Here is a 27107-nt window from a genome sequence, read left to right on the forward strand (position 1 = left end):
ATGATTTACATACGGACCACATAGTGCGTAGTCTATTTACAAGCGCTCAAGAAGCAGAACACCAGTAAAGCTCGAAAGTCATGCTCGTTGAAGAGAATAAGTTTTGATTTGGGGCAGATTAGTCTTACTTCTAATGGTAAAGTTGGAACTGAGAGAAGGACACAAAAATAGCTATAAAGGTACATTATATGGATTGATTAAAGCAGCAAAGTCATTAGATGATTTACGTACAAATTATATATTGCGCAGTCTATTTACAGATGCTGGAGTAGCATAATTGCAGTAAAGTTTATGGTAGTTATAGATAGATGGTCTAAAAGCACTCAGAAAGGAAATTATGCAAAGCAAAACATTTTCTATGGAAGTTTCTCTGGTTTCAGTCCAGTGGCTGCTGGCAGCGCAGAGGATCAAAAGGAACCCCAAAACTCCTCTCTCTCTCTCTCTCTCTAAACCAGGCGAAGGAAAGGAGAGGGGGAGACGTGGTTATGCCAAAAAAAGTCTTTAGATTACAAGTTCTTTGGATAGCTCCACTTCATCAAGTTTTTGATTGGCCAAGGTACCAATTTGGGCATTCTGGATAGCTCCAATTCACTATTATCATGAACGCTAAGAGTACAGAAAAATACTCTGTATGTAATAGTCAGAAAGAGTTTATGTCCAAAACATAGACCAAGCAAGGCAAACAGACGGCTCATTTCAGCTTCCAAACTCAAGACCATAAAAAAGAAAAACACCTCAATCCCTCAACCAAGAAATGAAATCTGTAGCGGTGTGTATCTGCACCCTATTTTGCCTTGCCCCTCTTCCTTTTTCTTTCTCTGCTAGTTAAACTCAGTAAATGCCTTAGGAAGAAGAAACCGCCCACAAAACAACAAGAAATTTGTTCAAACTCATCCGACATTCTACATAAAACTTGGCCCTCAGGTTATACTTGGGCAAGAGCAAAGCCAATTATGTGACATAGACCTTTTGTAACACCCAACTTTTATAAACATATAAGACGCTAAAAAGAATTAGAAAAAAAATAACAAATAAGGAGCTAACTTTCAATGGGCCGCTTACCATTAGTATTCGAGGAGTATATCGATCATGATTCAAGGTTTATTAAATATTAGGGTATTTTTTTTCTAGTGGCAATTTTTATTAAACTCTACAAATATTTTTCAACCTTGTTAGCAACGCGGTATGTGCTCTCACAAGGCGCAAGGAATAATCCAAAAAGAATCGGATAAGATACTCAATAGATATAGTTGGATTTTTTTAGATATTACTAGATATTGAAAGATTTGGATAAGATTGATAAGATTTGCTAGATTATATTAGATACTCTAGGATAATTCTAGATTCCAATGGATTCTATGAGAGATAATTCTAGAAGATATGGTTAGATCTTATGAAAGATAATGCTAGATTTCATCTTGATATTCCTAGATATTGTAGGGATACTTTAGATATACTTAAATCTTAATAGATATACTTGGATTTGTCCTAGATTATGTAAGATTTTCTCTAGATTTTATTAGATAATTCTAAATTTTGTTAGATAATATAAGATATGGCTAGATATGATAAGATGTGGCTAGATATGTTAGAATATTCTAGGTCTTGTAGTTTATAAGTATAAATAGACCCCCTCCCCTCCCCTCCATACACCACACCACACTTGCACACACACACCACACACACAAGAAAGAAACAAAAGAGAGAAGGAAAGAAAGAAAAGAGAGGAGGAAGAGGAAAGAAACTTGGTTCCGTTAACTAATCAGTGGTTGTTAGTACGATAATTGTGCCTCGGGGGCAAGGTGAGTTACGAATATACTCTGGGTACATATTATTTTCTAAATTTGTTTTGTGATTGTTTTTATAAAATCTTAAGTTGAATAAAAATAAATTATATAAGTATAAATTGTGAAAGAATAGATTTTTATAAAAAGACATGGGATTGATTTTTAAAAGGAAGTTTTATGAATATTGGTGTAACATCTGGGCGAAGAGCTCTGACGAGCTATGTTTGAATTGGCACCTATGGATTGTGGAAAGGATACGACCGGGTATCCATTGGATTGATATCAATTCCATTGTTTTGCTGGGGTCGCTCCCCAGGCTACCGGATTACCGCCCGCGATGATGGTCAAGGTGAAACTATGATGGTTAAGATAATAATATGATGATTATGATGATGATTGATATATCTCTCTTTGTCTCACTTGCGGTGATTGCAACTGGAATATGATTGTTCTATCTCTAATGATTTTGCAAGCTGATGTATTATTATCCTATGTTTTTTTTTATCCTACTTAATCCCATGTTTATTATGTGGCCTTAGTATATCGTAACTTACTGAATTGGTTTTGTGTTCCATAAAATCTTTTCAGGTATTCAAGGTTAAGGAAGGTTGTCATTATATGTGGAAGATTCCAATAGTTATGGCTAAATAAAAAAAAGGATGTGATGATAAGTGGCACGTGTGTGTTGGCCACAATGATGTATTTTACTTATTGAAGTTCAAAGTATGTATTGAGTTCGGAAGCTAATAAGCTCTGTTGTATTATATTTTAAAGTATAGACCTGGGAGTTTTTAGTATAAAATTTTATGGTGGTTGATATCAAGGCCTGTGGTGATTTTTAAATCACTGGCCATGTCACGAATTTTACCTTTCAAATTTGGGTCGTGACACCTTTCAATCTCTTCTTTAAGCTGCTATTACTGCAAAGAGTAATTACCATCTAAAATCAATGTCCATGTTAACTTTTTCGTAAGAACTTATCGAAAAAGGCTCATTTATCCTTGCTAAAGGGCAATCATGCTAGTCAATGTATTTCTTGTCAAAGTTTTGCCATTACCTTCCTCTTCTTAAGAAGAAGATTCAGTGTGTCTTCAAGGTGCTTCTTCTCGTCTTTTCTCGCTTTATCCAAAGCACCATCAGCCTCTGCACAATTATCGTAAATCTCATGCTATCTTATTAGGTAGCTTCACGACAAAGCTGGATATTACAATGTAAAGAATGCCAAAAAGGAAGAAAAAAAATTAGATTGCAAACAGTATCCAACACTCTAACCCATTCCCCATCCTTCAACTGAACAACCAACTTTTCCTATTCAATTCATTACTACCTTCATGCAAGACAGGCTAAATTCACATGGGCAGCCACAGAAACTCATATACTGCATAGTAATCTGAAAGGATTGACCTGTCCAAAACCATGAAATACATACTGAACGAAATGACATGCATTTATTCCACATCACACTAACGGCCGGATTGCAATCAGCTAGACTAAGATAAAGTCAAAAGCAGGGAACTCACTTAGAAATTAAAGGCAGACTTAAGAAAATTAAGTGGCAACCATGCCCATAGCTAATCAATATAGTACATGACTCAGCAACATTCTATACCATTCTTGGTCCTTCAACCCAACCACTCATTCTTGCTATAAAATTGACTACTGATTTTCCATAAAAGAGAGTAAATTTATATGAGAACTCGTAGACCTTATTTTTTGAAGGTGAATCCAATAGTACTGGAATAAAGCCAGAACACAAAATCCACCCGAATCACAGCTCAAATCCAACCTAAATCATGGAAAAAGAACTTAGAAAATTACCTTTACAATATCTAAATCCTCAATTTGAAAATTTCATAAACACAAAACCCTATCTACTCAAATCCAAATATCTGTAGCCAAAATCCATAAACACAAATAAGGGAGAGAATAGAAGTCCTAGAGTTTCCACAAATCGAAATAGCGGTGGATAGTGACAGAGTTATCTCATTATGCATGCTCTGAACAGAGCAGCGAATAAACATGCAAGCTCGGAACAAAGGCCATAGACACAAACTGAACCTGTGAGATAACAAGAGCAAAAAATTTGATTACCATTAAAAACACAGCAGGCGCATGTATTTCGCGGCAGAGCCAAACCTAATGGTCAAGTTAAATATGCAAAAACTGAACTTGTGTGACAAACTGATCAATGCGATTAAGGGGCAATGTTCGAAATCAAATCTACCTTTCAAAGGAAACATAAGTAATGTGTGTCCCCTCAAAAAATTGGAAATGGGAAAAAGAAAAAGAAAAAAAAGGGGGAGAGGATATCACCTTAGTTGCTAAACATTACTCAAACAGAATAAAGTGGTCAAGAAAAAGAATTATTACTCTCCATTGCACAGTACTTGCGTGTGGAATAATTTTTAACGGTGTTGCCTCGTGTTTGTCGCCCTAGTTTTCATTTTTTTAAAGCAAGTATGTGCTCTTTAAAGTTGTAGATATTCAACTGCCACTGAAATGGATATGGAGTTAATCGTAGTCATAACTCATAGGCTCCTGGAGTTCATCAAAATGACAGAGTGAATATGTAGATGATTTGACATTTAATCCCACGACTAATGATGTAACTGTAAAACAAAATAGTGCAAGAGTGATGAGCTTTTAGAGCCCCGATTGGACACCGCTAAAAATTAGTTGAGAGCATCGCAAGACACATGAGCTATTCAACCCACGGTTGGGCCACACATTTGGCAAGTGTTGATGAGTCGTGTTAACCCAATTGATGGTTCCACCTAGCAAAGGGTGATCTGGAAAGTCAAGACTTATTCACTTAAAGACTGATGGCTATTTGCGTCCAAATCGGTTGGCAACTACAAAAAACTTGGATGTTAGAAAAGAGAGCCTCCTAATGATTCTGAAAAGCATTAGAATTTCAATAGTTTCTATAGCAATAAATAAAAACAATACCATGGGTACCTAGGCCCAAAACTTAAATGCAGCATGACATTGACGATGATGTACTCTTCCTCTTTCTCTATTAACAATCCTTTTGAACTTCTGAGCTCGCTCTCGAGCAACTCGATGAAATCAGAATCCTTCTTCGCCATGTCCGCCTAAAACTTAAAAAAATCACAGGAAACAAAAAAAAACCCTATTCGGTTAATGAATTTCATGTAGTTTTTGATAGGATATACACTTAATCTTTAGAAGACATACTATCGTCTTTCTATATTTCAAAAGCGATAATGATAGCATCACCTGAGGTGCAGCTTAAAGATGTCCCTCGGATAAACACAAGCTAGCTATCATTCATCTCTTGATACCCCAATCAATTTTCAAAACCATTTTTCGGCCTTATCGTGTGATATTGAGCTCCATGTGTTGTGAAAGCCATATTTTTCCTTCCTCCAAAAAAAAAATCTACACATCATATACAAAACCATCTCCAAAAGATCTTGAAAACCCAACGATCCAGAATAGCGCAAGGGAAAGAATCTACTTGCATTTATATATAAGATCCAAACACATGCATACAACCACAAACTCCTTCTTCTTCCAAATGTCAGGAACATCAAAACGCCCCAATAATATGCACAATCAAAACCATCTCCAGTAGATTGAAGCCATATTTTCCCTTCCTTTTAAAAAAACACACATCATATACACAAAAGGACAAATGCACCCCAAAAAGCAAACAAAAAAAAAAACACAAAAGCACAAAATCCTAACAAACACACAGTGGCAAAATGCTTTAAAATTAAATCAAGCCAAACAGTAGTCCTTAGCTATCTAGGGTTTGGTTGTCCTCCAAAATCCTGCCTCTGTAAATCAACCTCTGTTGCTTGAAGAAAGTAATTTTGAGCGACAACAAACTTGAAATTTTTTGCACTTGCATAGCTAACTCAATCGCACAGAAAATGCTTACACAAACAATTACTTTCAGTGACTAAGAGAGATAACCCTAAAAAACACTTTGAACAGAAGGTTGAAAGGCCGAGAGAGATTACCCATGAATCGACGATCAAAGCGTTGACGATCTTCGTTCTTCAAAGTTCAACGCACGGAGGGGATGAGATCTTCTTCCTTTATGGAGACAGGGCAAGAGACCGGAGCTTGAATTCATACGTAAGATGCCCAGTTGGATCTCTAATTCGCAGATGGTCTTTGAAGCTTCCACAGAGAGAGAGAGAGAGAGAGAGAGAGAGAGAGAGGATGATCAGAGAGATGTTGCAGCGGTGTGTAACTTCGGGAAGGGAGGGAGAGTAAAGTTGGCAAGAAATACTTGGACGTGAGAAGAACGAGTGCACTCCCACAGGAATGGTACACTTTCAATTGCCCTCCAAAACACTCGTAATTACGAAAATAGAAGCAAGCAAATGGACGTAATTACCCTCAACCTCCAGCCTTGAGGCTGCCCAATCAAAGGACTTAATTGGAAAAATCGAGCAAAACATGGCATCCCTCAAACCAGTTCTTATTATTAAGAGTAGGAAAAAGGGGACAATCCTACGACATTATACAAAAAGACCTGCAAGAAAACGTTGGTCCCTTGTACCAAACTTATACTAAATCATTTTGTCCCTGTAATTTTTCTTGTGTATTTTTGATCGGCATCTCTGTATTGTCCTCATCATTCTCATAAATGAGATTAATCCCACACTTCTTCACTGTCAACCACGGCACCTGTGATATCTGAATCTCCAATTCATCCCCGCCATGTATTTGTCCGCAATCTGACGGGACATAAACGAGTATCATCTGATCTTGATCTTGATGTGCATTGAAAGTCGAGAAAATGAACTTTGTGTTACGGATAATCGATATTAGATAATCTACACATTCACGATTTTCGTGAGTCCTGAAAACTACGCAAAAAGAGCAGCTCAGTATTCGCCGAGTTACCAGAGGCGGCACCACAAGAGAGAATTTTGACCCTGTATACTGGTATTGGAACCAATTGGGAACCTCATCCCCTAGAAGAGTAATAGTGATAATTCGCTCGAATGCAGACGCAGCAGACCATTCCTGTTCCAACAGATCATGCGTTAGTTGAGTACAAATTAAATTTCTTTTTTCTTGACAGGATTTGAAAATAAAAATTCCACAGAAGCTGATATATACTAGCAGTTATATTGATGCAAAATATGCTTTATATTCGTTATGGTTCTTTTGATATTTTTGTTATCCCACTCTGAGAGAGAGAGAGAGAGAGAGAGAGAGAGAGAGAGAGACTTGTACCCCGTTTCTTTTATCCTGAGAGAGAGACTGGTCCATTCTTTCCATAACCTTATTTGCAAAATTGTTCGTAGCAAACGTATTGCATCCCAGAAGGGACATAGTCAGTCCTCCGGCTTGCCAGTCCAACTCAGTAGGTATGCTTTCTAGTAATGCGCAGTAGCTTGCATCCATAGAGCGTAAACTTACTGGAAGCTCTGGAAGTGATTGGAGCCTTCCACAGTTCCTCAAGAGGAGCATTTCCAAGCTAGCTGGAAGCTCTGGAAGTGATTGGAGCCTTCCACAATAACGCAAGGAGAGCTTTTCCAAGCTAGCAAGGTCACTGAAACTATTTGGTAGGCTACAAACATTGTTCCTTTCAAGATACAAATTCATTAATGAGCTCAACATTCCAATTCGGTCGGGCAGATGGGACAAATTGCAGTCTTTCAAATCCAAGTCGCTCAAGCAAGCAAGGTCACAGAAACTATCTGGCAAGGTAAGTAAATTGTTTCCTCCCAGATACAACGTTTTCAATGAGATCAACCGCCCAATTTCGCCCGGCAGATGCGACACATCACAGTTTGACAAATTCAAACTCTTTAAGCGAGTAAGGTCGCAGATGTTATCTGGTAAGCTGGGCAAATTGTTTCCGCTAAGATCCAGAGTCTCCAACGAGATCAAATTCCCGACTTCATTTGGTAGACATGATAGATTGCAGTTTTCCATCCTCAAATCTTTTAACCAAGTTAAGCCAAGTACTGGGGGAAGTGACAAACCAATAGAATCCACTCTCTTCGTTCTGAAATTCCAAGATGAGAGGAATGAGGACTGTGATTTAGATGGTGATCCTTTGAGTCCAGAAAATTTTCTAAGCATGGAGCAGCCAGAGAGATCAAGACTTTCGAGAGATTTCAACATCCAAATGTTTGAGGGAACCTTCTGAAGTTTTTTACAGTTCCTCATATCTAGGACAAGAAGTTTGTTGAGTAATCTAATAGATTCATCAACCTCTACCAACCTTATGCAATCATTAAGAAACAGTTCCTCAAGATTGTTGAGTCCAGAGAAGTCAGGGGTTTCAATCAGGTGATAGCAATTACTTAGGTAAAGGAATTTCAGTTTGACCAAGATCTGTTCAAAACAGAACGAGGAACGTTAATTTTCACATAACACAAAATGTGAGGGCGTTCGAAAAAGGAATTAATGTCGCACCTTGGTTCCGTTCCACGCTTTTTTCAGGCTACTATAGCGCAAGTCAAGAGTAACTAAATTCTCCATATGCAGGGTTGATGGCAAACATTTCAATGGGAAACCATTCCAGGATAGCCACATTAGTCTTCTGGAGATATGTTCGTAACCTTCCTTGAGATGAACATAATTGAGATGGAGCAGCCACAATCTGTTCATCTTTTCAAATGCCTTTGAATTTACCTGGACCTCATTCGGCTCACGAAAGTTTAGGAAGAGGCCTTCAACAGCTTCAGTGCCCTGATACGGAAAAAGCCAGTGGATAATGAGTAAAAAAGTCCACCTTGTTGAGAAAAAAATGTTTATTCTAAGATGGTTAAGTTCATGTCTATATACCCTCAGAATTACAGCTTCAGTGCACTGATACGGAAAAAACCAACAGATAATGAGAAAAAAACAATATGTTTATTCTAAGACAGTTACATTCATGTCTATGTACTCACAGAATAACAAACCCAACATATTAACTGTGAGAATTGAGAAAGTACATATGATTTAGAATTCTTGAAGGAGTTAAATATCATATATCTATAAAAGTTTCATGTCTATGGAGCTCACCGTGCCATCTCCCAGCACTCCAAGGGCATCCTCATGATACCACAGTCTGCTCCGTTTCCCTGGGTCCTTAACAGATTCTTGCCGTACGATTTCTCTGCCCATGTCTCCAAGCAGATCATGCATCAAAATTCGGGTAGGGTGATACTTTATGAGACACCGATCAGCTAGAACCCGAATCCCAATTTCTGCAAAACAGTTGCAGCTTTCCAGTATTTTTACTGTAAAATTTCGATCTGTTCCAACAAAAAAACATGCCACATCTAGGAACAACTCCTTCAATTCCTTACTTAGCGAATCAAAACTTATCTTAAGTTTTCCTTGAACATCATCATCAGGGATTTTTCTTAATTTCTCTATTGCACTTTTCCATTGAGGCATGCTCTTGCCACAGAAAAAGGAACCCAAAACTTCGAGAGCTAATGGAAGCCCTCCAGCATAGTCCACAACTTGGTTTGAAAGGTCCAAATGGTCTTCTGTAGGATGGTCTTCCTTAAAGCACAGCCAGCTGAAGAGTTCAAGAGATTCGTCCTCGTTCAACTTCTCTGCTGCGTATATCTCATCCACTTTAAGCAAATTTAGTGAAGAAATATCTCTTGTTGTTACGATAATCCTGCTTCCAAAACCAAAGGAATCTCGATCTATGGCTAATGCTTTCAATTGTTGGACATCATCCACATCGTCGAGAATAAGAAGAACCTTACGACAGAAAGCTCTCCGTTTTATAACCTCAATTCCTTGATGAAAATTTCTTAAGTTATGAGTTCCACTTCTGAGTATATCCGAAAGAAGTTGCTCTTGTAAAAGAACCAGACCATCCGCTTGCTTCGAAGTTTCTCTAATATTTGCAAGAAAAGTGCTACCTTCAAACTTATGTCGGATGAGATTATATAGCTTTTTAGCTATTGTTGTCTTACCAATTCCACCCATCCCCCATATAGCAACAATGCGAACATCATCTGTTTCCATTTTCAACAACAACTTGAGTTTTTGAAGGCGAGACTCTAGTCCAATTTCGTGGCATGCAACATGTAGAAGTACAATATTTAAGTTATTTTGGACCTCTTCAACGACTTTCCGAATTAGATGTGCTTCATCACTGCAAATTTTTACACACTATTAAAATAACAAAAAAAGCAAATCCTTTACCAAAACATAGAAAAGCCATGGCACTAGAACCATGTTAAGTTTGGCAAAAACGTAATCTTAGTTGAGGTTGTGAAACCCTTCGGCCAAGAACCATGCACAACAAAGGCTTGATCCTAGTCAAAATTTCTATCTGTTGGCGAGAACAACCATCAAATAAGCCAAAGTTCTAAGCAAATTCACACATCTGGTGCTGTGGCATTTCAAACTTGATGGACAGACAGGTTTTAAAATACTTTTAAGAGCAACATACACCATATCATAATAAACTTCGAAAGTGTAGTCAAATTTAAACTTGCATCCCCAAATAAAGTGAATAAGAGGTTGAGGAAAATACCCATTGGCCACCTTTGGCAAATCCCAACCGGACAAATTGGCAACCTCAGTGAGGGCTTCCCTCCACTTCTCCACCCTGCCGCCTGAACCCTCTTTAAGACGCTCTTCGTGCTTGGCAAATGCTTCTGCCAAACTCCCCTTCTGCGCCCTCACGTCGGATGGCTCAACGTTGTAAAAGATAGGCAGAACAATCTGTTGCAAGGTCTTCCTGCACTCCATGATCTTCACAAGTTCATCAAGGCACCACCGGGATGAGGCATAATTTTTTGAGAGAATGACCAGCGAAATTCTTGACTCCTCAATTGCTCTCAGAAGTTCATAACCAATATATTCTCCTCGGTTGAGCTTTGTGTCATCTCTGAATGAATGAAAGCCATGTCGCTCTAAAGCGGCTAAAAGATGACTGGTAAAATTGTTGCGGGTATCGACGCCACTGAAACTCAAGAAGACGTCATATTTGAATTGTGCTGAGATGGAGGAGGAAGAGGAAGAGGCTTTGTTTGCCCAAGCAATCTCCATCCACCAAGCTCAGAGGTGAATTATAGATCGATGTAGACTTATGCCTTTTCCAAGAGACAAGGGGTAGCCTTGTATACTTCTTTTCTTGTTAGGTGACTTGTTTGATTATAGGAGATTCAAACCCCTGAAAAAAATAAAAAAAGGTTCAAGAATAAGATATTCTTCTCTCCACTATAGCCATTCTATATCATGACCAAAGTAAAAACAATTGATTATAACTAACAGGACATAATTTACTACTCTCTGTGTGTGTGTGTCTATTCAGATACCACAACCGCGCTCCGTTAGCAGGGTTCCACCAACATAATAACACATGGAAAGATTAAATAAAAGATAACGAAATGAACAAACACATGCTATTGCTTTCCAATTTAATGAAAAACAAGCTCAGCGTATCAGAGAGCCTCATTGAGAACAACGTATGAATAAGAGACATTCATATATTCCCATTAAATCCAAAACCTAAATAAAGCTCTCAAGATGCCAACAAATTTCAACCAAAGACAAATACAAGAATCAAAGTAGTAGGTGAGGTGGTAGCCGAGTCGATAGGCATCAAATCTCACTAACAATAACTAACAACTAACACTTCTTGCATGTCCCAAAAAAATAATAATATAAGAATCGAAAGACAATAAAAGAAATTGAGCTCCAGAAATTACATCGTTCCTAACTTACACTGAGTTTAGACAGTAGGACAAGTGCTCGATCATCGTCGTCGTCGTCGTCATTATTGTCTAAAAAGGAGAAATACAGGTTAGATCGACAAATGGCTAAGGTAAAGATGAAGAAAGAAATCAAATGGCTATGGCCACCGGTAAGCAGTGGGGAAACGCGGTTTTGACTTATGTGGTCCATGTTTGCAAATTGGAGAGAACCCTAGGCGATGGCTTTTCTGCTTTTCAATGTGAGAAAGAAAAAGAAATTTATTTCCGAAATTGCAACAGAAAACTAAAAAAAAAAATAGAGAGGATAATTCTGGACGATATACACCCTTTTTTGTTCAATTTGCTCCAAGAATTAAATCAAATAAAATCTCTGAGGTCGAAATTCGTGATTAAAATTAATACAGTATTTTACAAAATTGAGAGATGGTTAATGATCGAGTTTTAGTCGGATATTGGAAAAAAAGATACAAGTATCAAAAAAGCTTTTGTATACTATAGATTGTTTTTTAGATCATTACTTTGCTTTAATTTATTTGAATATGATTTGATCAGCCTTACATTTTTCTTTTTACGTGGCTTGAGTCTCGGCCAACTAGACAAGACAAACAAATGAATAACTGAATCATAAAATTGCATTGGAATGAACTTCAAGCATAATAGGTACCCTCGTCCATGAATAGGCTTTTGGTATTTCCCCCCTCCAAATTGTGATAATATATTTTTTTATAAAAAAATGATACTTGCCACCATCAAACGCCATCGCCACCGCCTCAACACGAGAAAATCTTTTCACTTTCATCTGTGCACAATTTTCGTAAATTTCCTCAATTAACAAAGGAACAACACTATCCATGTGAACGATTATGAATATTTTGTTTGTCTGACAGAATACCTTATTCCATTGTGTTCACCTATTCAGATAAAAGAGAAAGTTTATTCACTTATTTTTGTAATAGTAAGAGCCAGTGTTTGACTACGACTCAATGTAAAACAGAAAATAGACAGATGACTTAGCGATTCAATTCATCGAAGACACAACGATACAACAAATCTATAATACTGAGTACAAAATTTGGTGGCACGTTATTTTATGAACACAAGAAGCATAAAGAGTTAAACAGGTTTGTTATGCATATTTTCCAAAAGCAAAGGAAAGAAAACGAGAAGGCTCGAAACAAAGGAGCGTACAAAACAAAGTCATTTGAGGCTCTACACTAAAGCATTAAAGATCCAGAGCCCCAGCTGATAGGAGCATGCAGGGATGGATTGGTTCAACACTTGGATGGAATTTTGGCCGCGGAGGAATAAGCTCCACGGATCAGAAAAAGAATTAAGCTCCACAAGAGTGCAAAACCTCCTTCAAGACCTGAAAAGACAAGACCAGAAAGGCAACACAAGAAACAACACCATTCTTAGAGTCAATGATGGAGAGCCCGGCGTTCAGTGATCGTTGTAGCTGTGATCTTCAATAATATGCTTCCTTTTGCCTTTCTTTTTTTGAATGCCATCATAAGGATAAACTATTTTGACCACTAAATTCTTCCCATACACTTGACTGACTATTGTGATGGAAAAGTCCGACACGAAGTCCTCAGAGAACTGTGAAAGAATGTTTAATTTGCAAGAGCATCGAGACATGTGAGGCAGAGATATAAAATAAAGATGAACTATTTTAATCTCTCCCTACATCTATAATCTTCCACAAGCCTCTCCGCTGTATGGATGTCTTAATCTCAGTTCCTTTTTTGCTGCTAAGTTATCGCCGTGAATTATCGCTGAAGCTATTTGCAACTCAGTCCAAGCGAATAACATCCAATAACATCCTCCCTTACTGTACAACTACAATTCAATGTCAAGCACAATCCCAAGGTAATGAGAAACAAAGTACACACAAAATTATGCAGGCAAATCGAAGTGCATGCATTATACATGAAACATTGACAATGAATTTCAGTCCAAGTTCTATAGCATGTATTGGAAGTACCTAATACTTGAGCCTTCCACAAATCTTTTCTTTGAATTCAGAAACTTCGACAGATTACGCCTATGCAGCATTGAAAAAATCCACACTGCAATGGGCATTCAGAGAAACAAGAAAAAGATGAGATTTGAAATAGACATCCAGGGCAAACAATTTGCTTGAATAATTTTGTCACCTACATCATGTGTACCGCATAATGCAAGAGGAATGCCAGTCGCAGCCTTTTTTCAGAAAGAAGAAAGTTAAAAATCAAAGCTAAGTCCGGTGTGTTTATAAATCAAAGCTAAGTTATAAATCCGGTGGAGAAAACTGCTTCCAATTGCCCCTATGTCCTCTGTTTATCTTGAGGGAAGAAGAAAATTTAAACGTAACAAAAAACCAAAAAGCAACAGAACAGGATGCCTTCAAAAATATACAAATAATGGGCACAGAAGTGACTATATGAACTTCTTAACATTTGGTTTGTATGGTCCAAAAGATAGGAAGTACCTGATGGTGAAACTTTCAAGAAGTATCTTCCTCGAATTAAATAATCTTCGACACCCTAAGCCAATATAGTCTTACAAACAAAAAATTGTAGAATTTAAACATCAGTCCCCAAGAGAAGAGAAATTGCATCCTATAATGTCTATACCTACAAACTTCGTCTTCGAGAATAACATACTAATAAGAGGTGCCAAGTAGTGTACTGGATCAATGTTACAAAACATACATCCCTGAAATGTCTACATCGTCCTCATGAACGAATTGAATCCCACACTTCTTCACCGTCAACCACGGCACTGCCTTCTCCTGGTCATCTGGACTTATCTCAATCTCCAATTCATCCCCGCCAAACAAATGGATTCCTGTGACAACTGATGGGAAATAGATGAGGATGATCTGATCTTCATCTTGGTACGTTACCCCAGTTTTGTACTTGTTTTCATTTCGCAAGCCTTCAGTTTTCTTACTGAAAATATACATACAAGACCTTTGACCAGGTTTTTTGTGAGTCCTGAAAACTATGCATAAATTCCAGCCAATTATTCTCCGAGTTACCAGAGGTGGTACCACAAGAGATAATTTTGACCCTGTATACTGGTACTGGAACCAATTGGGAACCTCATCCCCAGGAAGATACACACCAATCATGCTCTGGATTGACCACACGCGAAGAGGTGTGAACAACAACCCAGGTGGCAAGTTGAATTCGGTAGGTATTCTTTCTAGTAGTAATGTGCAGTTGATTGCATCCACATGGTACAAACTTGCTGGAAGCTTTGGAAGTGATTGGAGCCTTCTACAATTACTCAAGTAGAGTATTTCCAAGCTAGCAAGGTCACTGAAACTATTTGGTAGGATACTAACATTGTTACTTCTAAGATCAAACCACTTTAACGAGCTCAACATTCCAATTCCATCGGGCAGATGTGACACATTACAGTGTGGCAAAGACAACACTTCCAAGCAAGCAAGGTTACAGATACTATCCGGCAAGGTAAGTAAATTGTTTCCTCCAAGATTCAACTTTTGCAATGAGATCAACCGCCCAATTTCGCTGGGCAGATGCGACACGTCACAGAGTGACAAATTCAAATTCTTTAAGCGAGTAAGGTTGCAGATGCTATCCGGTAAGTTAACTAAACTGTTTCCTTCAAGAATCAAAGCCTCTAAGGTGGCCAGCCTCCCGATTTCACTGGGCAGATGCGACACATCACAGTGTGACATATACAACTTCTTCAAGTGAGTAAGGTTACAGATACTATCCGGTAAGGTACACAAATTATTTCTGCCAAGATCCAAAGTCTCCAATGAGATCAAATTCCCGACTTCATTTGGTAGACATGATAGATTGCAGTTTTCCATGCTCAATTCTTTTAAGCAACTTAAGCCAAGTACAGGGGAAAGTGACAAACCAATAGAATCCACTCTCTTTGTTATGAAATTCCAAGATGAGAGGAATGGGGACAGTGATTTAGATAGCTTGATTCCAGAATATTTTCCAAGCATGGAGCAGCCAGAGAGATCAAGATTTTCAAGAGTTTTCAACATCCAAATGCTTGAGGGAAGCTTCTGAAGTTTTTTACAGTTCTTCATATCTAGAACAACAAGTTTTTTGAGAAATCTAATAGAATCGTCAACCTCTACCAACCTTATGCAATCATTAAGCAACAGTTCCTGAAGATTGTTGAGTCCAGAGAAGTCAGGGGTTCTGGTTAGGTAACAGCAATGACTGAGGTAAAGGAATTTCAGTTTACAGAAGATCTGTCCAAAAGAAAACAAGAACCATTAATTTTCATGTAAAATACAATGCTAGAAGTGTTTTGAGTGAGAAAAATAATGGAGCAGGGCATGATGGGCTGGAGTGCATAAGTCTATGGGCAGGTATTAATTGGTAGTTTGGAGAAGTCAAGGATTCTAGCTAGGTAATAGCAACGCTAATTTTAACATCGTATACAATCTGAGGGTTATTGAAAGAGAGAGAAGAAGAATGTTGTTACCTTGGTTCCCTTCCATACTTGTTTTAGGCGACTATGACTCAAGTCAAGAGTAACCAAATTCTCCATATACAATTTTGATGGGAGACATTTCAACGGGAATCCATTCCAGCATAGCCATAGTAACCTTTTGGAGATATGTTCATAACCTATGCTCAGGTTAACGTAATTGAGATGAAGTAGCCATAGTCTGTTCATCTTTTCAAAGGCCCTTGGATTCACTTGGATGTCATTCGGCTCAGCAAAGTTTAGGAAGAGACCTTCAACAGCTTCAGTTCCCTAATACAAAAATCCATTGCACCAAGAGGAACAAAGTTTACCTTAATGAGGAAACAAAATAAGAAGGAAGTTATGATTAAGTCCATCAATACTAACTGTTAGAACTAAGAATGTGCATACACATTTGGAATTCTGGCAGAAAATAAACAGAAAATATGAATTAAAAGTTCAGGAATATGGACCTCACCGTTCCATCTCTCAACACTTCAAGGGCATCCCCTTTATACCACAATCTGCTACGCCTCCCTGGATCCTTAACAGATTCTTGTCTGACAATTTCTCTGCCCATGCCCCCAATCAAATCATGCATCAAAAGCTCATTACAGGGCCCGTATTTTATGAGACACCGATCGGCCAGAACCCGAATCCCAATCGCAGCGAAAAAATTACAGCCTTCAAGTATTTTGATCGTAGAAACACCATATGTTCCAGCAAAAAAACATGCCATATCTAGGAACAACTCCTTCACTTCATCACTTAGAGAATCAAAACTTATCTTAAGTTTTGCTTGAACATCTACAGGAGGGATTTTTTTCAATTTTGATATTGCACTTTTCCATTCATGTATGCTCTTGCCATACAGAAAGGAGCCCAAAACTTCAAGAGCTAATGGAAGCCCTCCAGCATAGGCCACGACTTGATTCGAAAGGTCCAAATAGTTGCCTTCGGAATGGTCTTCCTTAAAGGCATGCCAACTTAAGAGTTGAAGAGATTCACTCCTATTTAACTCCTTTGCTGCATATATCTCATCCGCTTTAAGCAAATTTAGCAAAGACACATCTCTTGTTGTTATGATAATCCTACTACCAGTTCCAGACCTGAAGGAATCTTGATCTATTGCTAATGCTTTCAATTGCTGGACATTATCGACATCATCAAGAACAAGAAGAACCTTTCGACAGAAAGCTCTTTGTTTTATAACCTCGATTCCTTGATAGGAATTTCTTATATTATGGGTTCCGTTGCTACATATATCTAGAAGAAGTTGCTCTTGTAAACAAACCAAACCATTTGGTTGCTTTGAAGTTTCTGCAACATTTGCAAGAAAACTGCTACCTTCAAACATATGTCGGATGACATTAAACTGTTTCATAGCAATTGTAGTCTTACCAATTCCACCAATCCCCCATATTCCAACAATGCGAACATTACTAGATTCCATCCGCAAAAGAACATTGAGTTCTTGCAGACGAGACTCCATTCCAACTTGGTGGTCTGCAACATTTAGATGTCCAATGTCTAATCTATTTCCGACCTCTTCAACGATTTTCTGAATTAACTTTGCTTCATCCCTGTGAATTGCGCATATAATAGAAGAGACAAAAAGAATTAAGCCTTTAGCAGATTTAGAAGAGCCATAACTACATACCGAGTCATGCTCATGTAACGTGACTCTGACCTACAAACATAAATAATAGAACAAATGTAACAGAAAGGGTGAACTAAGTCAAAGGCTTACTCTTACTTAGAATTTCTTCCTTTTGGTTTCTTTAAAGTGCAAAATAAGGTTTTCCATAGGTATGTTCTGAACCATCAAGCAAACTTAACTATTGTTGTTGAAAATACTGTATAACTTGCAGAAGAGGATATAAATGGAGACGATAAATGGTTGCTTCAAGGCACGTCAAAGACTTTGTCCTCAAGACCATATTAGCCCCCAATTCGTGACAATTTGGTGTGCACCGGGTGAACCACGAAGCCGTCTCCAAGATACAATGAATCCCAGTCTTGAGGACTGTTGTCTGACTGCATCATGCATGAACAACGAGAGACCAGAATACCTTTGGATTTTGCGAGTCCGCCAAGAAAGTATGTAAATCCAGGGAGTGAAATCTTGAGAGAACTTCCAAATTCTCATCTATCTTATTATCCCAATTGGTGGAACCCCTAGCCTCTATATAGGCACAGGATTGTGAACACTTACCCCTAGTCACACCAAATTATTTAAACCACTATGACCATCACGAACAATCACAACATTTAAATCCAATGGTCACTTATATTCATGTAACCTGAATGGACACACCTTTTGGATTTAAATCTAATAATCATGTCTATCCATCTAGCCTGAATATACACACCTTTAGGATTAAAACCATTCACAAGCAATCCCATTTAATATTCGTCAAGTATTTCGAAAATGTTCCCACAACTTTTATGCAAATTCATTCATCTGGTGCTGTATGATATGAAATTTGACAGTGTTGACCAATTTTCAAGAGCAGCATAGGTGACTCTATTCAAACTCTGTAACTATAGGTAGAATTCTACTTGCACACCGATCAAAATGACTGTTACCGGTGCCACTTTAGGTTATTTTCATGAGCATATTAGAAAGGTTGAGGAAAATACCCGTTGTCCAACTTTGGCAAGTCCCAGCCTGATAAGTTGGCAATCTGAGTAAGCGCTTCCTTCCACTTCTCCACCTTGCTACCCGGACTCTGATCTTTAAAACGCTCTGCATGTTTGGCGAATGCTTTTGCAAGACTCCCCTTTTGCGCTCGCACATCTGTTGGCCCAACACCATGGAAGATAGGAAAAACAATGTGTTGCAAGGTCTTCCAACACTCCATGATCTTCACAAGTTCGTCAAGGCACCACCCTGAAGCGGCATAATTTCTCGAGAGAACGACAAGTGAAATTCTTGAGTCCTCAATTGCTTTCAGGAGCTCATAACCAATATCCTCTCCTCTATTGAGGTTTGTGTTGTCTCTGAATGTATGAAAGCCGTGTCGCTCTAAAGCGGCAAGAAGATGGCTGGTAAAGTTGTTGCGGGTATCGATGCCACTGAAACTCAAGAAGACATCATATCTGCATTGCGGTGGGATATGGGAGGAAGAAGAAGAGTGTTTTTGCGCCCAAGCAGAAGCCATTTAAAAAGCTCAAAGTTGAACGAAAGGTTGTAGACTTTATGTCTTTTTTAGGTGAACCGTGAATTGTTTAGTTATAGGAGATTCATACCCTGGAAAAAGAAAAGGTTCAAGAATAGATAATAAGATATTCTTCTCTCCTTTCACCATTCTATACCATGAACGAAAGGTTGTAGACTTTATGGTTCTTACAACCTATTGGTTCTTTTGATATGGTGTCCCCGGTCATTTTGGGGACACCGTAATTTTTGGCATAACTTCACTATTATGAGCATAACTAAAACCCATTACAAGCATAACAGAACCCAAATAAGGCATAACCAAGGAATATTCAAAAACCAATCAAGGCATAACCAAACCCAACCAAGGCATAACAATCAAGTTATGCCTTGTTATGGTTCTGTTATGCTTATAATGGTTTTGGTTATACTCATAATAGATTTTGGTTATGCTCATAGTGGTTTTGTTATGCTAAAAGTTACGGTGTCCCCAAAATGACCGGGGACACCGAAGTCATTCCCTTTTCGTTATCCCACTCAGAGAGAGAGAGCGCCTCATACTGGCCGAGTCCTATAAGATGGGATGATGCTACGATGTCCCCGGTCATTTTGGGGACACTGTAATTTTTGGCATAACTGACCATTAAAAGCATAACAAAAACCAGTGATGTGCATAACCAAAACCTTACAGAGGCATAACCCTCAAAATCCCCAGAAATTTTGGGAATTTTGGGGGTTATGCCTTTATAAGGTTTTGGTTATACACATCACTGGTTTTTGTTATGCTTTTAATGGTCGGTTATGCCAAAAGTTACGGTGCCCCCAAACGGCGGGTGGACACCGTAGCATTTAACAAACATAACATAGGGGCGTAACCAAAACCATTGAGAGACATAACCTAAGCGTAACCGTGCATACCATATGCACCCTATCATAACATACGGGCGTAACCAAAACCATTGAGAGGCATAACCTAAGCATAACTGTGCATATCATATGCGACCCTACCATTGAGAGGCATAACTTGACCATTGAGGGGCATAATTTAACCATTGAGAGACATAACCCAAAACCATTGAGAGGCGTAACGTATTTAGTTATGCCGGGTGTGTACCGGATTTTTTTCCAATTGCATCCCACTGATAAAATACGGAATGTGCATGAATGGTCTAGTCCAGTTCGGCAGTTGAATTCAGTAGGTATGCTTTCTATTAATGGACCCTCTCATAATGATTGATGTACATAGAAAGAAGAAGAGGCTTCATTTTTCCAAGCACGCAGTATCCATGGAGTGGACCAAGCTCAAAGATGGATGACAGATGTAGACTTTTGTATATTTCCGTTTGACCAAAAAAAATAAAAATGTAGTAGACTTTTGTGCCTTTTCCAAGAAACAAAGGGGTTATCTTCGTACACTTGTTGTTAGGTGACTTGTTTGATTGTACAGAGTAGTAGATTCGAACAATCGTGCGTACCCGTGTAAGAAAGGGGGAAAATCTGGTTAAAGAACACACACACAAAAAGATACTTCTCTCGCAACTCGCACCATTCCATATGACCCAATTAGAACGAATTAGGTGACGAAAGCTACTCCTTTGACTTGTGACCATTGACCAAGTTCCGTGGAAAATAAAAAAAGACATATGACCAAGTGGTTAAATCCAGCTGAGACTTGGGAATTTGTTTCTTTCTAGGTCTTAGGTTGTTCTAGGTGTTATTAGGAGAAGCAATCTATACGAGTTTTTTCACGGTTTTAAATGGACCGTCTCATATTAATGGAGGGTGTGATTGGTCCAAAGAATCAATTGAGGCGCGCATAAACTTGTTCGTGTTAGTGATCGATCCTAAAAAAACTAATCGTGTTGCAATGTAGCTCTCTCTCTCTCTCTCTCTCAAGGGATAAATCAATTAACAACGATTAAAAGCAATACTCTATCTCACTATTCAAATCATAGCCTACGTTCGATTCATGATAAAAGGCCTGCTATTTCTTTCCATGAAGAACTTATAGAAGAAAACATCATCAAGAACACCGTGCAAATCGTTTCAAAAGAAGAAAAAGTGTGCAAATAAGAGAGATCTGTATATATATTCAAAAAAAAGTTGAGGGTAAAACCCTAAATTAAGCTCTCAAAACGCAAACAAATTACAAGCAGCTGGTACAGAGAAAACAAATAAGTAGAACCCCAAAATCATGCATTTATGCAGAAAGTATTTCCCGCAATCGCAGCCGTGAAGCAAAGAGTTTTTGTCTTGGGAAACATCTGATACGGTAAAGAGGAAAGAAGTAATAACGGTCAGTGGTCGTGCTGTTCAGAGGACAAAGAAGAGAATAGAGTGGAAAACCTGGTTTGTCTGTTTTTTGTTGGTAGTTGGGGTAGAGGGAAAAACACGTTGTTCGACAGGGAAGGGGAAATATCACACCGCATTTTGTGTGAAAATTTCCGGGATGGCCTAGCCAGAAATCTGAGCCTGTGGGCCACGGATGCGATTTTCTTGTGGAAATAAATGTCTATCTCATTTTCAAGAATCTAACACAACTTAAGTTTCTTTTGAACTATTTCTTCAAGATCCTTACTGGAAAAAGTGTTTTTTTAACTATCATATATTTTGTTAAAGTAGCTACGAAGAAAAAATACGTTTTTTTTTTTTTTTGGTTTTTAGTGCTATACAAATCATCAACAATATGAATTGAGAGGAGTTATTGATAGATTTAAGAAAATAAATAGAGGAATAAGGGAGAAGGTGAAAAAGATTCTTACTTGACATGCATTTTGTGACAAGATAATGATTATTATCCGTGTTTACGTGGTAGGAATAGTATGGAGGCAAAAGTTTAGTCAATAGAAGCTTGCTTGTAATTATTTAAAAATTTGGTGATCGTGGGAAACTGTCACGTGGCTTTCCAAAACCCTTTTCTATCACATATTTTAAGAGAGACTCATATATTAAGTCTTGAGTTTGCCGTTCAAAAAAAAAAAATGGGTCTTGAGTTCCACACTACTATGTTATGGAGAAGAGTATTGGAACATCATGTGGCAGTGCGGCCCCAGTAGCACTCAATAACCTTTTCTTGTTTGAAAGTATAGTGCTGACATTTCTAAAACATAGAGTAATTTACACGTGTGAAAGAAAAGAAAAATAGGGGGAGATGTGCCCCACTGGTCCTCACATAAATCCGCCACCAGTACCATCACCTAGTTATTTTTTTTGAACGGCGAACTCAAGACTTAATATATGAGTCTCTCTTAAAATATGTGATAGAAAAGGGTTTTGGAAAGCCACGTGACAGTACCCCACGATCACCAAATTTTTAAATAATTACAAGCAAGCCTCTTACTATCACCCAGTTATGATGCACTCAGGAGTGGTTAGATTTAAAAAGCCACTTGAATTATTATTATTTTTTATTAAAAAAATTGTATTTGCTAATTTTGTAGCACTCCATCAAATTTGTTTGGATTATTAATTCGTCTCGACGAGAAGAATTAGATAAGTAAAAAATTATGATCCAAACTCAAAAAATTATGAATAATGAAAAAAATATTCCAAAAAAAAAAATTGTCTGTTTAACTTATTTTTGTCTTTATTTACCATAATTTTCCAATTTCGATATTGCACTTTTCCATTTAGGTATGCTCTCGAAACGAAAACATCAAGGGCTAATGGAACTATGGAAGCCCTCCAGCATAGGCCACGATTTGCTCCAAAAGGCCCAAATAGTCTTCTTTCGGATGGTCTTTCTTAAACCATGCCAACTTGAGAGTAAGATCATCTCCAACCCTTGACTTCAAATCGGAGATATCAAATTTTTTTTGAAGGCTTACGTGGCATCTCCAATTTGACATCAAAGCCTCCTTTCCGACCCTTACACCTAATTCTTTTTATTTGATATCAAGTTATCCCTCTCCAACCCTTATGTCAAATGGCATTTCTCAAATTCAAACAGCCAAAATTTTCAAACGGTTATATTTTTTAAAAATTGGCATGCCACTAGCTTGATGCCAAAATTGGCATGTTTGGAGCAAGCTTCAATTACACGTGGACTTGACCTAAGGAAAGGCAGCTTGATTGGAACGGAAGAAGCTGTCAAAAGTTTATGTTGAACATCCGCCTCAAATTTGGCATGCTCCGGTTGGAGATGCTCCCTTGACTTCAAATTGGGGATGTCAAATTTTTTTTTGAAGGCCGATGTGGCATTTTGGCATTTTCAATTTGACATCAAAACATCCTCTTCAACCCTTATGTCAAATTCTATTTATTTGACATCAAATTATCCCTTTTCAACCCTTGTGTCAAAATACAAATAGTCATTTTTTGAAATTTGGCAAGCAAAGTGTAGGTAGTCAAAGTTGGCATGCTTCCTCCCCCCTTCATCTATGTCAAAAGCCACGTAGGATTTGGCCTAAAAAAAGCATCTGGGTTTGTTTGTCAATTAGTGTCAAATATTACCGTTACAAGCTCCACATTAGATTTGACATCTCCCGTTGGAGATGCTCTAATTTGCATATATATCTCATCCACTTTAAGCATAAAGCAATGTACATTACAGAAAGGTTGAACTTATCCAAGGCTTACTCTTAGTTAGAATTCCTTTATTTTGGCTTGTTTAAAGTGCAAAATAAGATTTTCTCCTAATATCTTCTTAGGCAAGAGCAACCATCAAATAAACGGAACTTTTATGCAGATTCACCCATCTGGTGGTGTATTTTTTATATGAAATTCGACACAAACTGATCTTGACGAATTTGCTAGAGTAGCATAGACGACTCCATTAGAACTCTATAATTGCAGGTAGAATTGCAATTGCACCCCCATAAAATGACAATTGACCAGCGCCACTTTAGGTTATTTTCGACGCGCATGCTAGAAAGATAGAGGAAACTACCGATTGGCCACCTCGGGCAAGTCCCAACAGGCAACCTGAAAAATTGGCAACCTCAGTAAGAGCCTCCCACCACTTCTCCACTTGCCATCTGAACCCTCCTTAAAATGCTCTTCATGAGGCGAATGCTCCTGCAAGACTTCCCTTCTGTGCCTCTACGTCGAAGGGCTCAACATCATAACAGATAGGCAGAACAATAGGCTGCAAGGTTTTCCTGCACTTCATGATCTTCACAAGTTCATCGAGGCACCACCGTAACGCGGCATACTTTTTAAGAGAACTACAAGCAAAATTCTTGACTCCTGATCAATTGCTTTTAGTAGTTCATAGACTATATCTTCTCTTCGGTTGAGCTTTGCGCCTTTGCGTCATTTCTGAATGTGCGAATAGCGGATAAAAGATGACGGGTAAAATTGTTGCAGGTATCGACACCACTGAAACTAAAGAAGACGTCATATTTGAAATGTGTTGAGATGGAGGGGGATGAGGAAGAGGCTTCTTTGGCCATGAAGCCTCCATGGACCAAGCTCAAAGATGAATGATAGATCTTGACTTGTGCCTTTTCTGAGAGATAGGGGGTAGCCCCGCATACTTCTCTTCTTGTTAGGTGACTCGTTTGATTAATAACTCAGGATATCCAGGCAACCTTAGGTGCACTGGACTAATATCTCAGACTCAAAATATCTGGATCCTCTGTGATCAAACTTATAAATCATTTGTCACTGTATTGTCCTTATCGTCCTCATATATGAGATTAATCCCACACTTCTTCACCGTCAACCACGGCTCCGTCTTCTTGGAGTCTTCTGGAATTATCTCAATCGCCAATTCATCCCTGCCGTGCAAATGGATTTCCATCTGATCTGATGCCAAATAGATGATTAGCATCTGATCTTGATCTACATGTGTTATGTCAGCTATGTGCTGCTCCCACCACCACCACCAATCAGTTTTCGTATTGGAAATAGTCATAATAGACCGAATAGTAGGTTCATTGTGAGTTCTGAAAACTATACATAAAATCCAGCCCAGTATTCTCCGGGTTACCAGAGGTGGCACCACAAGAGAGAATTTTGACCCTGTATACTGGTACTAGAACCAATTGGGAACCTCATCCCCTGGAGACCATTCCTGTTCCAACAAATCATGCATTAGTTGAGTATAAATTAAATTCCTTTTTCTTGACAGGACTTGAAATCAAAATATTCACACAGGCTGATATTATACTGACAATACGAAGATGACAAATGAGATATTAGCAGTTATATTGATGCAATATACGCTTTATATCCTATGGTTCTTTTGATATTTTGGTTATACCTCAGAGAGAGAGAGAGAGAGAGAGAGAGAACCTTATAATGGTCGAGTCTTCATATAACACCATGTACAATATTGTTCTCAGCTAACATATCGCACCCTGCAAGGCACATGTATAGTCTATCATGCGGGTTGAATCCAGCAGGTATTCTTTCTAGTAATGAGCAGTTGCTTGCATCCACACAGTTCAAACTTACTGGAAACTCTGGAAGCGATTGGAGCCTTCCACAATTACTCAAGAAGAGTCTTTCCAAGCTAGCAAGGTCACTGAAACTATTTGGTAGGCTACATATATTGTTACTTCCAAGATCCAAAAACGTTAACGAGCTCAACATTCCAATTCCACCAGGCCAATGTGTCACATTGCAGTAATTCAAATTAAACTCCTTTAAGCGAGTAAGGTTACACAGCCTTTCAAAGTCAAAACTTCTAATGTGACAAAACTTCTAATGTGACCAGCCTCCCAATTTCGCTGGGCAGATGCGACAGATTGCAGCCTTTCAAAGTCAAATCCTTTAAGCGAGTAAGGTCGCAGATGCTATCCGGTAAGGTAGGCAAATTGTTTCCGCTAAGATCCAAAGTCTCCAATGAGATCAAATTCCCGACTTCGTTTGGTAGGAATAATGACTGTGATTTAGACGGTGATCCTTTGAATCCAGAAAATTTTTCAATCATGGAGCAGCCAGAGAGATCAAGACTTCCAAGAGATTTCAACATCCAAATGCTTGAGGGAAGCTTCCGAAGTTTTGTACAGTTCTTCATATCTAGGATAACAAGTTTGTTGAGAAATCTAATAGATTTGTCAACCTCTACCAATCTTATGCAATCATTAAGCAACAGTTCCTCAAGATTCTTGAGTCCAGAGAAGTCAGGGGTTTCGATTAGGTGATAGGAATAACTTAGGTAAAGGAATTTCAGTTTGACCAATATCTGTCCAAAACAGAATGAGGAACGTTAATTTTTACATAACACAAAATGTGAGTGGCGTTCGGAAAAGGAAAAATTTAATGTTGTACCTTGGTTCCATTCCACGCTTTTTACAGGCCACTATAGCGCAAGTCATGAGTAACTAAATTCTCCATATGCAGGTTTGACGGCAAACATTTCAATGGGAAACCATTCCAACATAGCCACAATAGGTTTCTGGAGATATGTTCGTAACCTTCCCTGGGAGGAACATTATTGAGATGAAGCAGCCACAATCTGTCCATCTTTTCAAATGCTTTTGAATTTACTTGGACCTCATTCGGCTCAGGAAAGTTTAGGAAGAGGCCTTCAACAGCTTCAGTGCCCAGCGCCCTGCTAAAAGATGGCTGGTAAAATTGTTGCGGGTATCGATGCCACTGAAACTCAAGAAGACGTCATATTTGAATTGTGCTGAGATGGAGGAGGAAGAGGAAGAGGAAGAGGCTTTGTTTGCCCAAGCAGTCTCCATGGACCAAGCTCAGAGGTGAATTATAGATCGATGTAGACTTATGCCTTTTCCAAGAGACGAGGGGTAGCCTTGTATACTTCTTTTCTTGTTAGGTCACTTGTTTGATTATAGGAGATTCATACCCCTGAAAAAAATAAAAAAAAGGTTCAAGAATAAGATATTCTTCTCTCCACTATAACCATTCTATATCATCACCAGAGTAAAAACAATTGATTATAACTAACAGGACATAATTTACTACTCTCTCTCTCTCTCTCTCTCTCTCTCTCTCTGTTCAGATACCACAACCGTGCTCCGTTAGCGGGGTTCCACCAACATAATAACGCATGAAAAGATTAAATAAGAAGATAACAAAATGAACAAACACATGTTATTGTATCAGAAAGCCTCATTGAGAACAACG

At 38.4% G+C, this 27107-nt stretch overlaps 3 protein-coding genes and 1 long non-coding RNA gene across 4 annotated transcripts in view; all 4 read right to left on the reverse strand.

Moving 5' to 3' along the window:
• The window catches only part of LOC131313143 (uncharacterized), a 34681-nt gene extending 15462 nt beyond the window's left edge, over positions 1–19219 (reverse strand). The window contains exons 1-8 of the mRNA XM_058341277.1: positions 18551–19219; positions 16386–17490; positions 15899–16198; positions 14152–15686; positions 13443–13502; positions 12199–12303; positions 12031–12050; positions 10273–10798 (exon numbers count right to left, since the gene is read on the reverse strand). Coding sequence (XP_058197260.1) covers positions 10273–10798; positions 12031–12050; positions 12199–12303; positions 13443–13502; positions 14152–15686; positions 15899–16198; positions 16386–17490; positions 18551–19071 — 4172 coding nt within the window. The 5' untranslated portion in view covers positions 19072–19219. The remainder of the gene's footprint in view (positions 1–10272; positions 10799–12030; positions 12051–12198; positions 12304–13442; positions 13503–14151; positions 15687–15898; positions 16199–16385; positions 17491–18550) is intronic.
• LOC131315178 (uncharacterized) lies at positions 592–3599 on the reverse strand. The gene is made up of 3 exons (XR_009196621.1): positions 2845–3599; positions 2679–2707; positions 592–966 (listed from the first exon to the last, which is right to left on the reverse strand). It is a non-coding gene; the product is annotated as an uncharacterized LOC131315178 (long non-coding RNA).
• LOC131315166 (disease resistance protein RPV1-like) lies at positions 4243–26439 on the reverse strand. Its single transcript, XM_058344267.1, has 3 exons — positions 26286–26439; positions 7008–8117; positions 4243–6794 (listed from the first exon to the last, which is right to left on the reverse strand). The coding sequence occupies exons 2-3, from the start codon at positions 7947–7949 to the stop codon at positions 6330–6332; spliced, it is 1407 nt and encodes a 468-aa protein (XP_058200250.1). The 5' UTR covers positions 7950–8117; positions 26286–26439; the 3' UTR covers positions 4243–6329.
• LOC131315161 (disease resistance protein RPV1-like) overlaps positions 12524–27107 on the reverse strand; it is a 40872-nt gene continuing 26288 nt past the window's right edge. The window contains exons 5-6 of the transcript XR_009196618.1: positions 13443–13527; positions 12524–12824 (exon numbers count right to left, since the gene is read on the reverse strand). The gene's annotated coding sequence lies outside the window, so the exon portion shown is untranslated. The remainder of the gene's footprint in view (positions 12825–13442; positions 13528–27107) is intronic.

The sequence above is a fragment of the Rhododendron vialii genome, chromosome 13a (genome assembly GCF_030253575.1).
Source record: "Rhododendron vialii isolate Sample 1 chromosome 13a, ASM3025357v1".
NCBI classification, from domain to species: Eukaryota; Viridiplantae; Streptophyta; class Magnoliopsida; order Ericales; family Ericaceae; genus Rhododendron; species Rhododendron vialii.

Excerpts from the sequence above, each read along its gene's own strand:
- LOC131315166 (XM_058344267.1), bottom strand. The coding sequence starts at position 7,949 with ATGAGGAACTGTAAAAAACTTCAGAAGGTTCCCTCAAACATTTGGATG. Across the intron at positions 6,795-7,007 it reads CTCAGGATAAAAGAAACGGG|GAATGGTCTGCTGCGTCTGC; the intron begins GTACAAGTCTCT and ends CTGTTGGAACAG.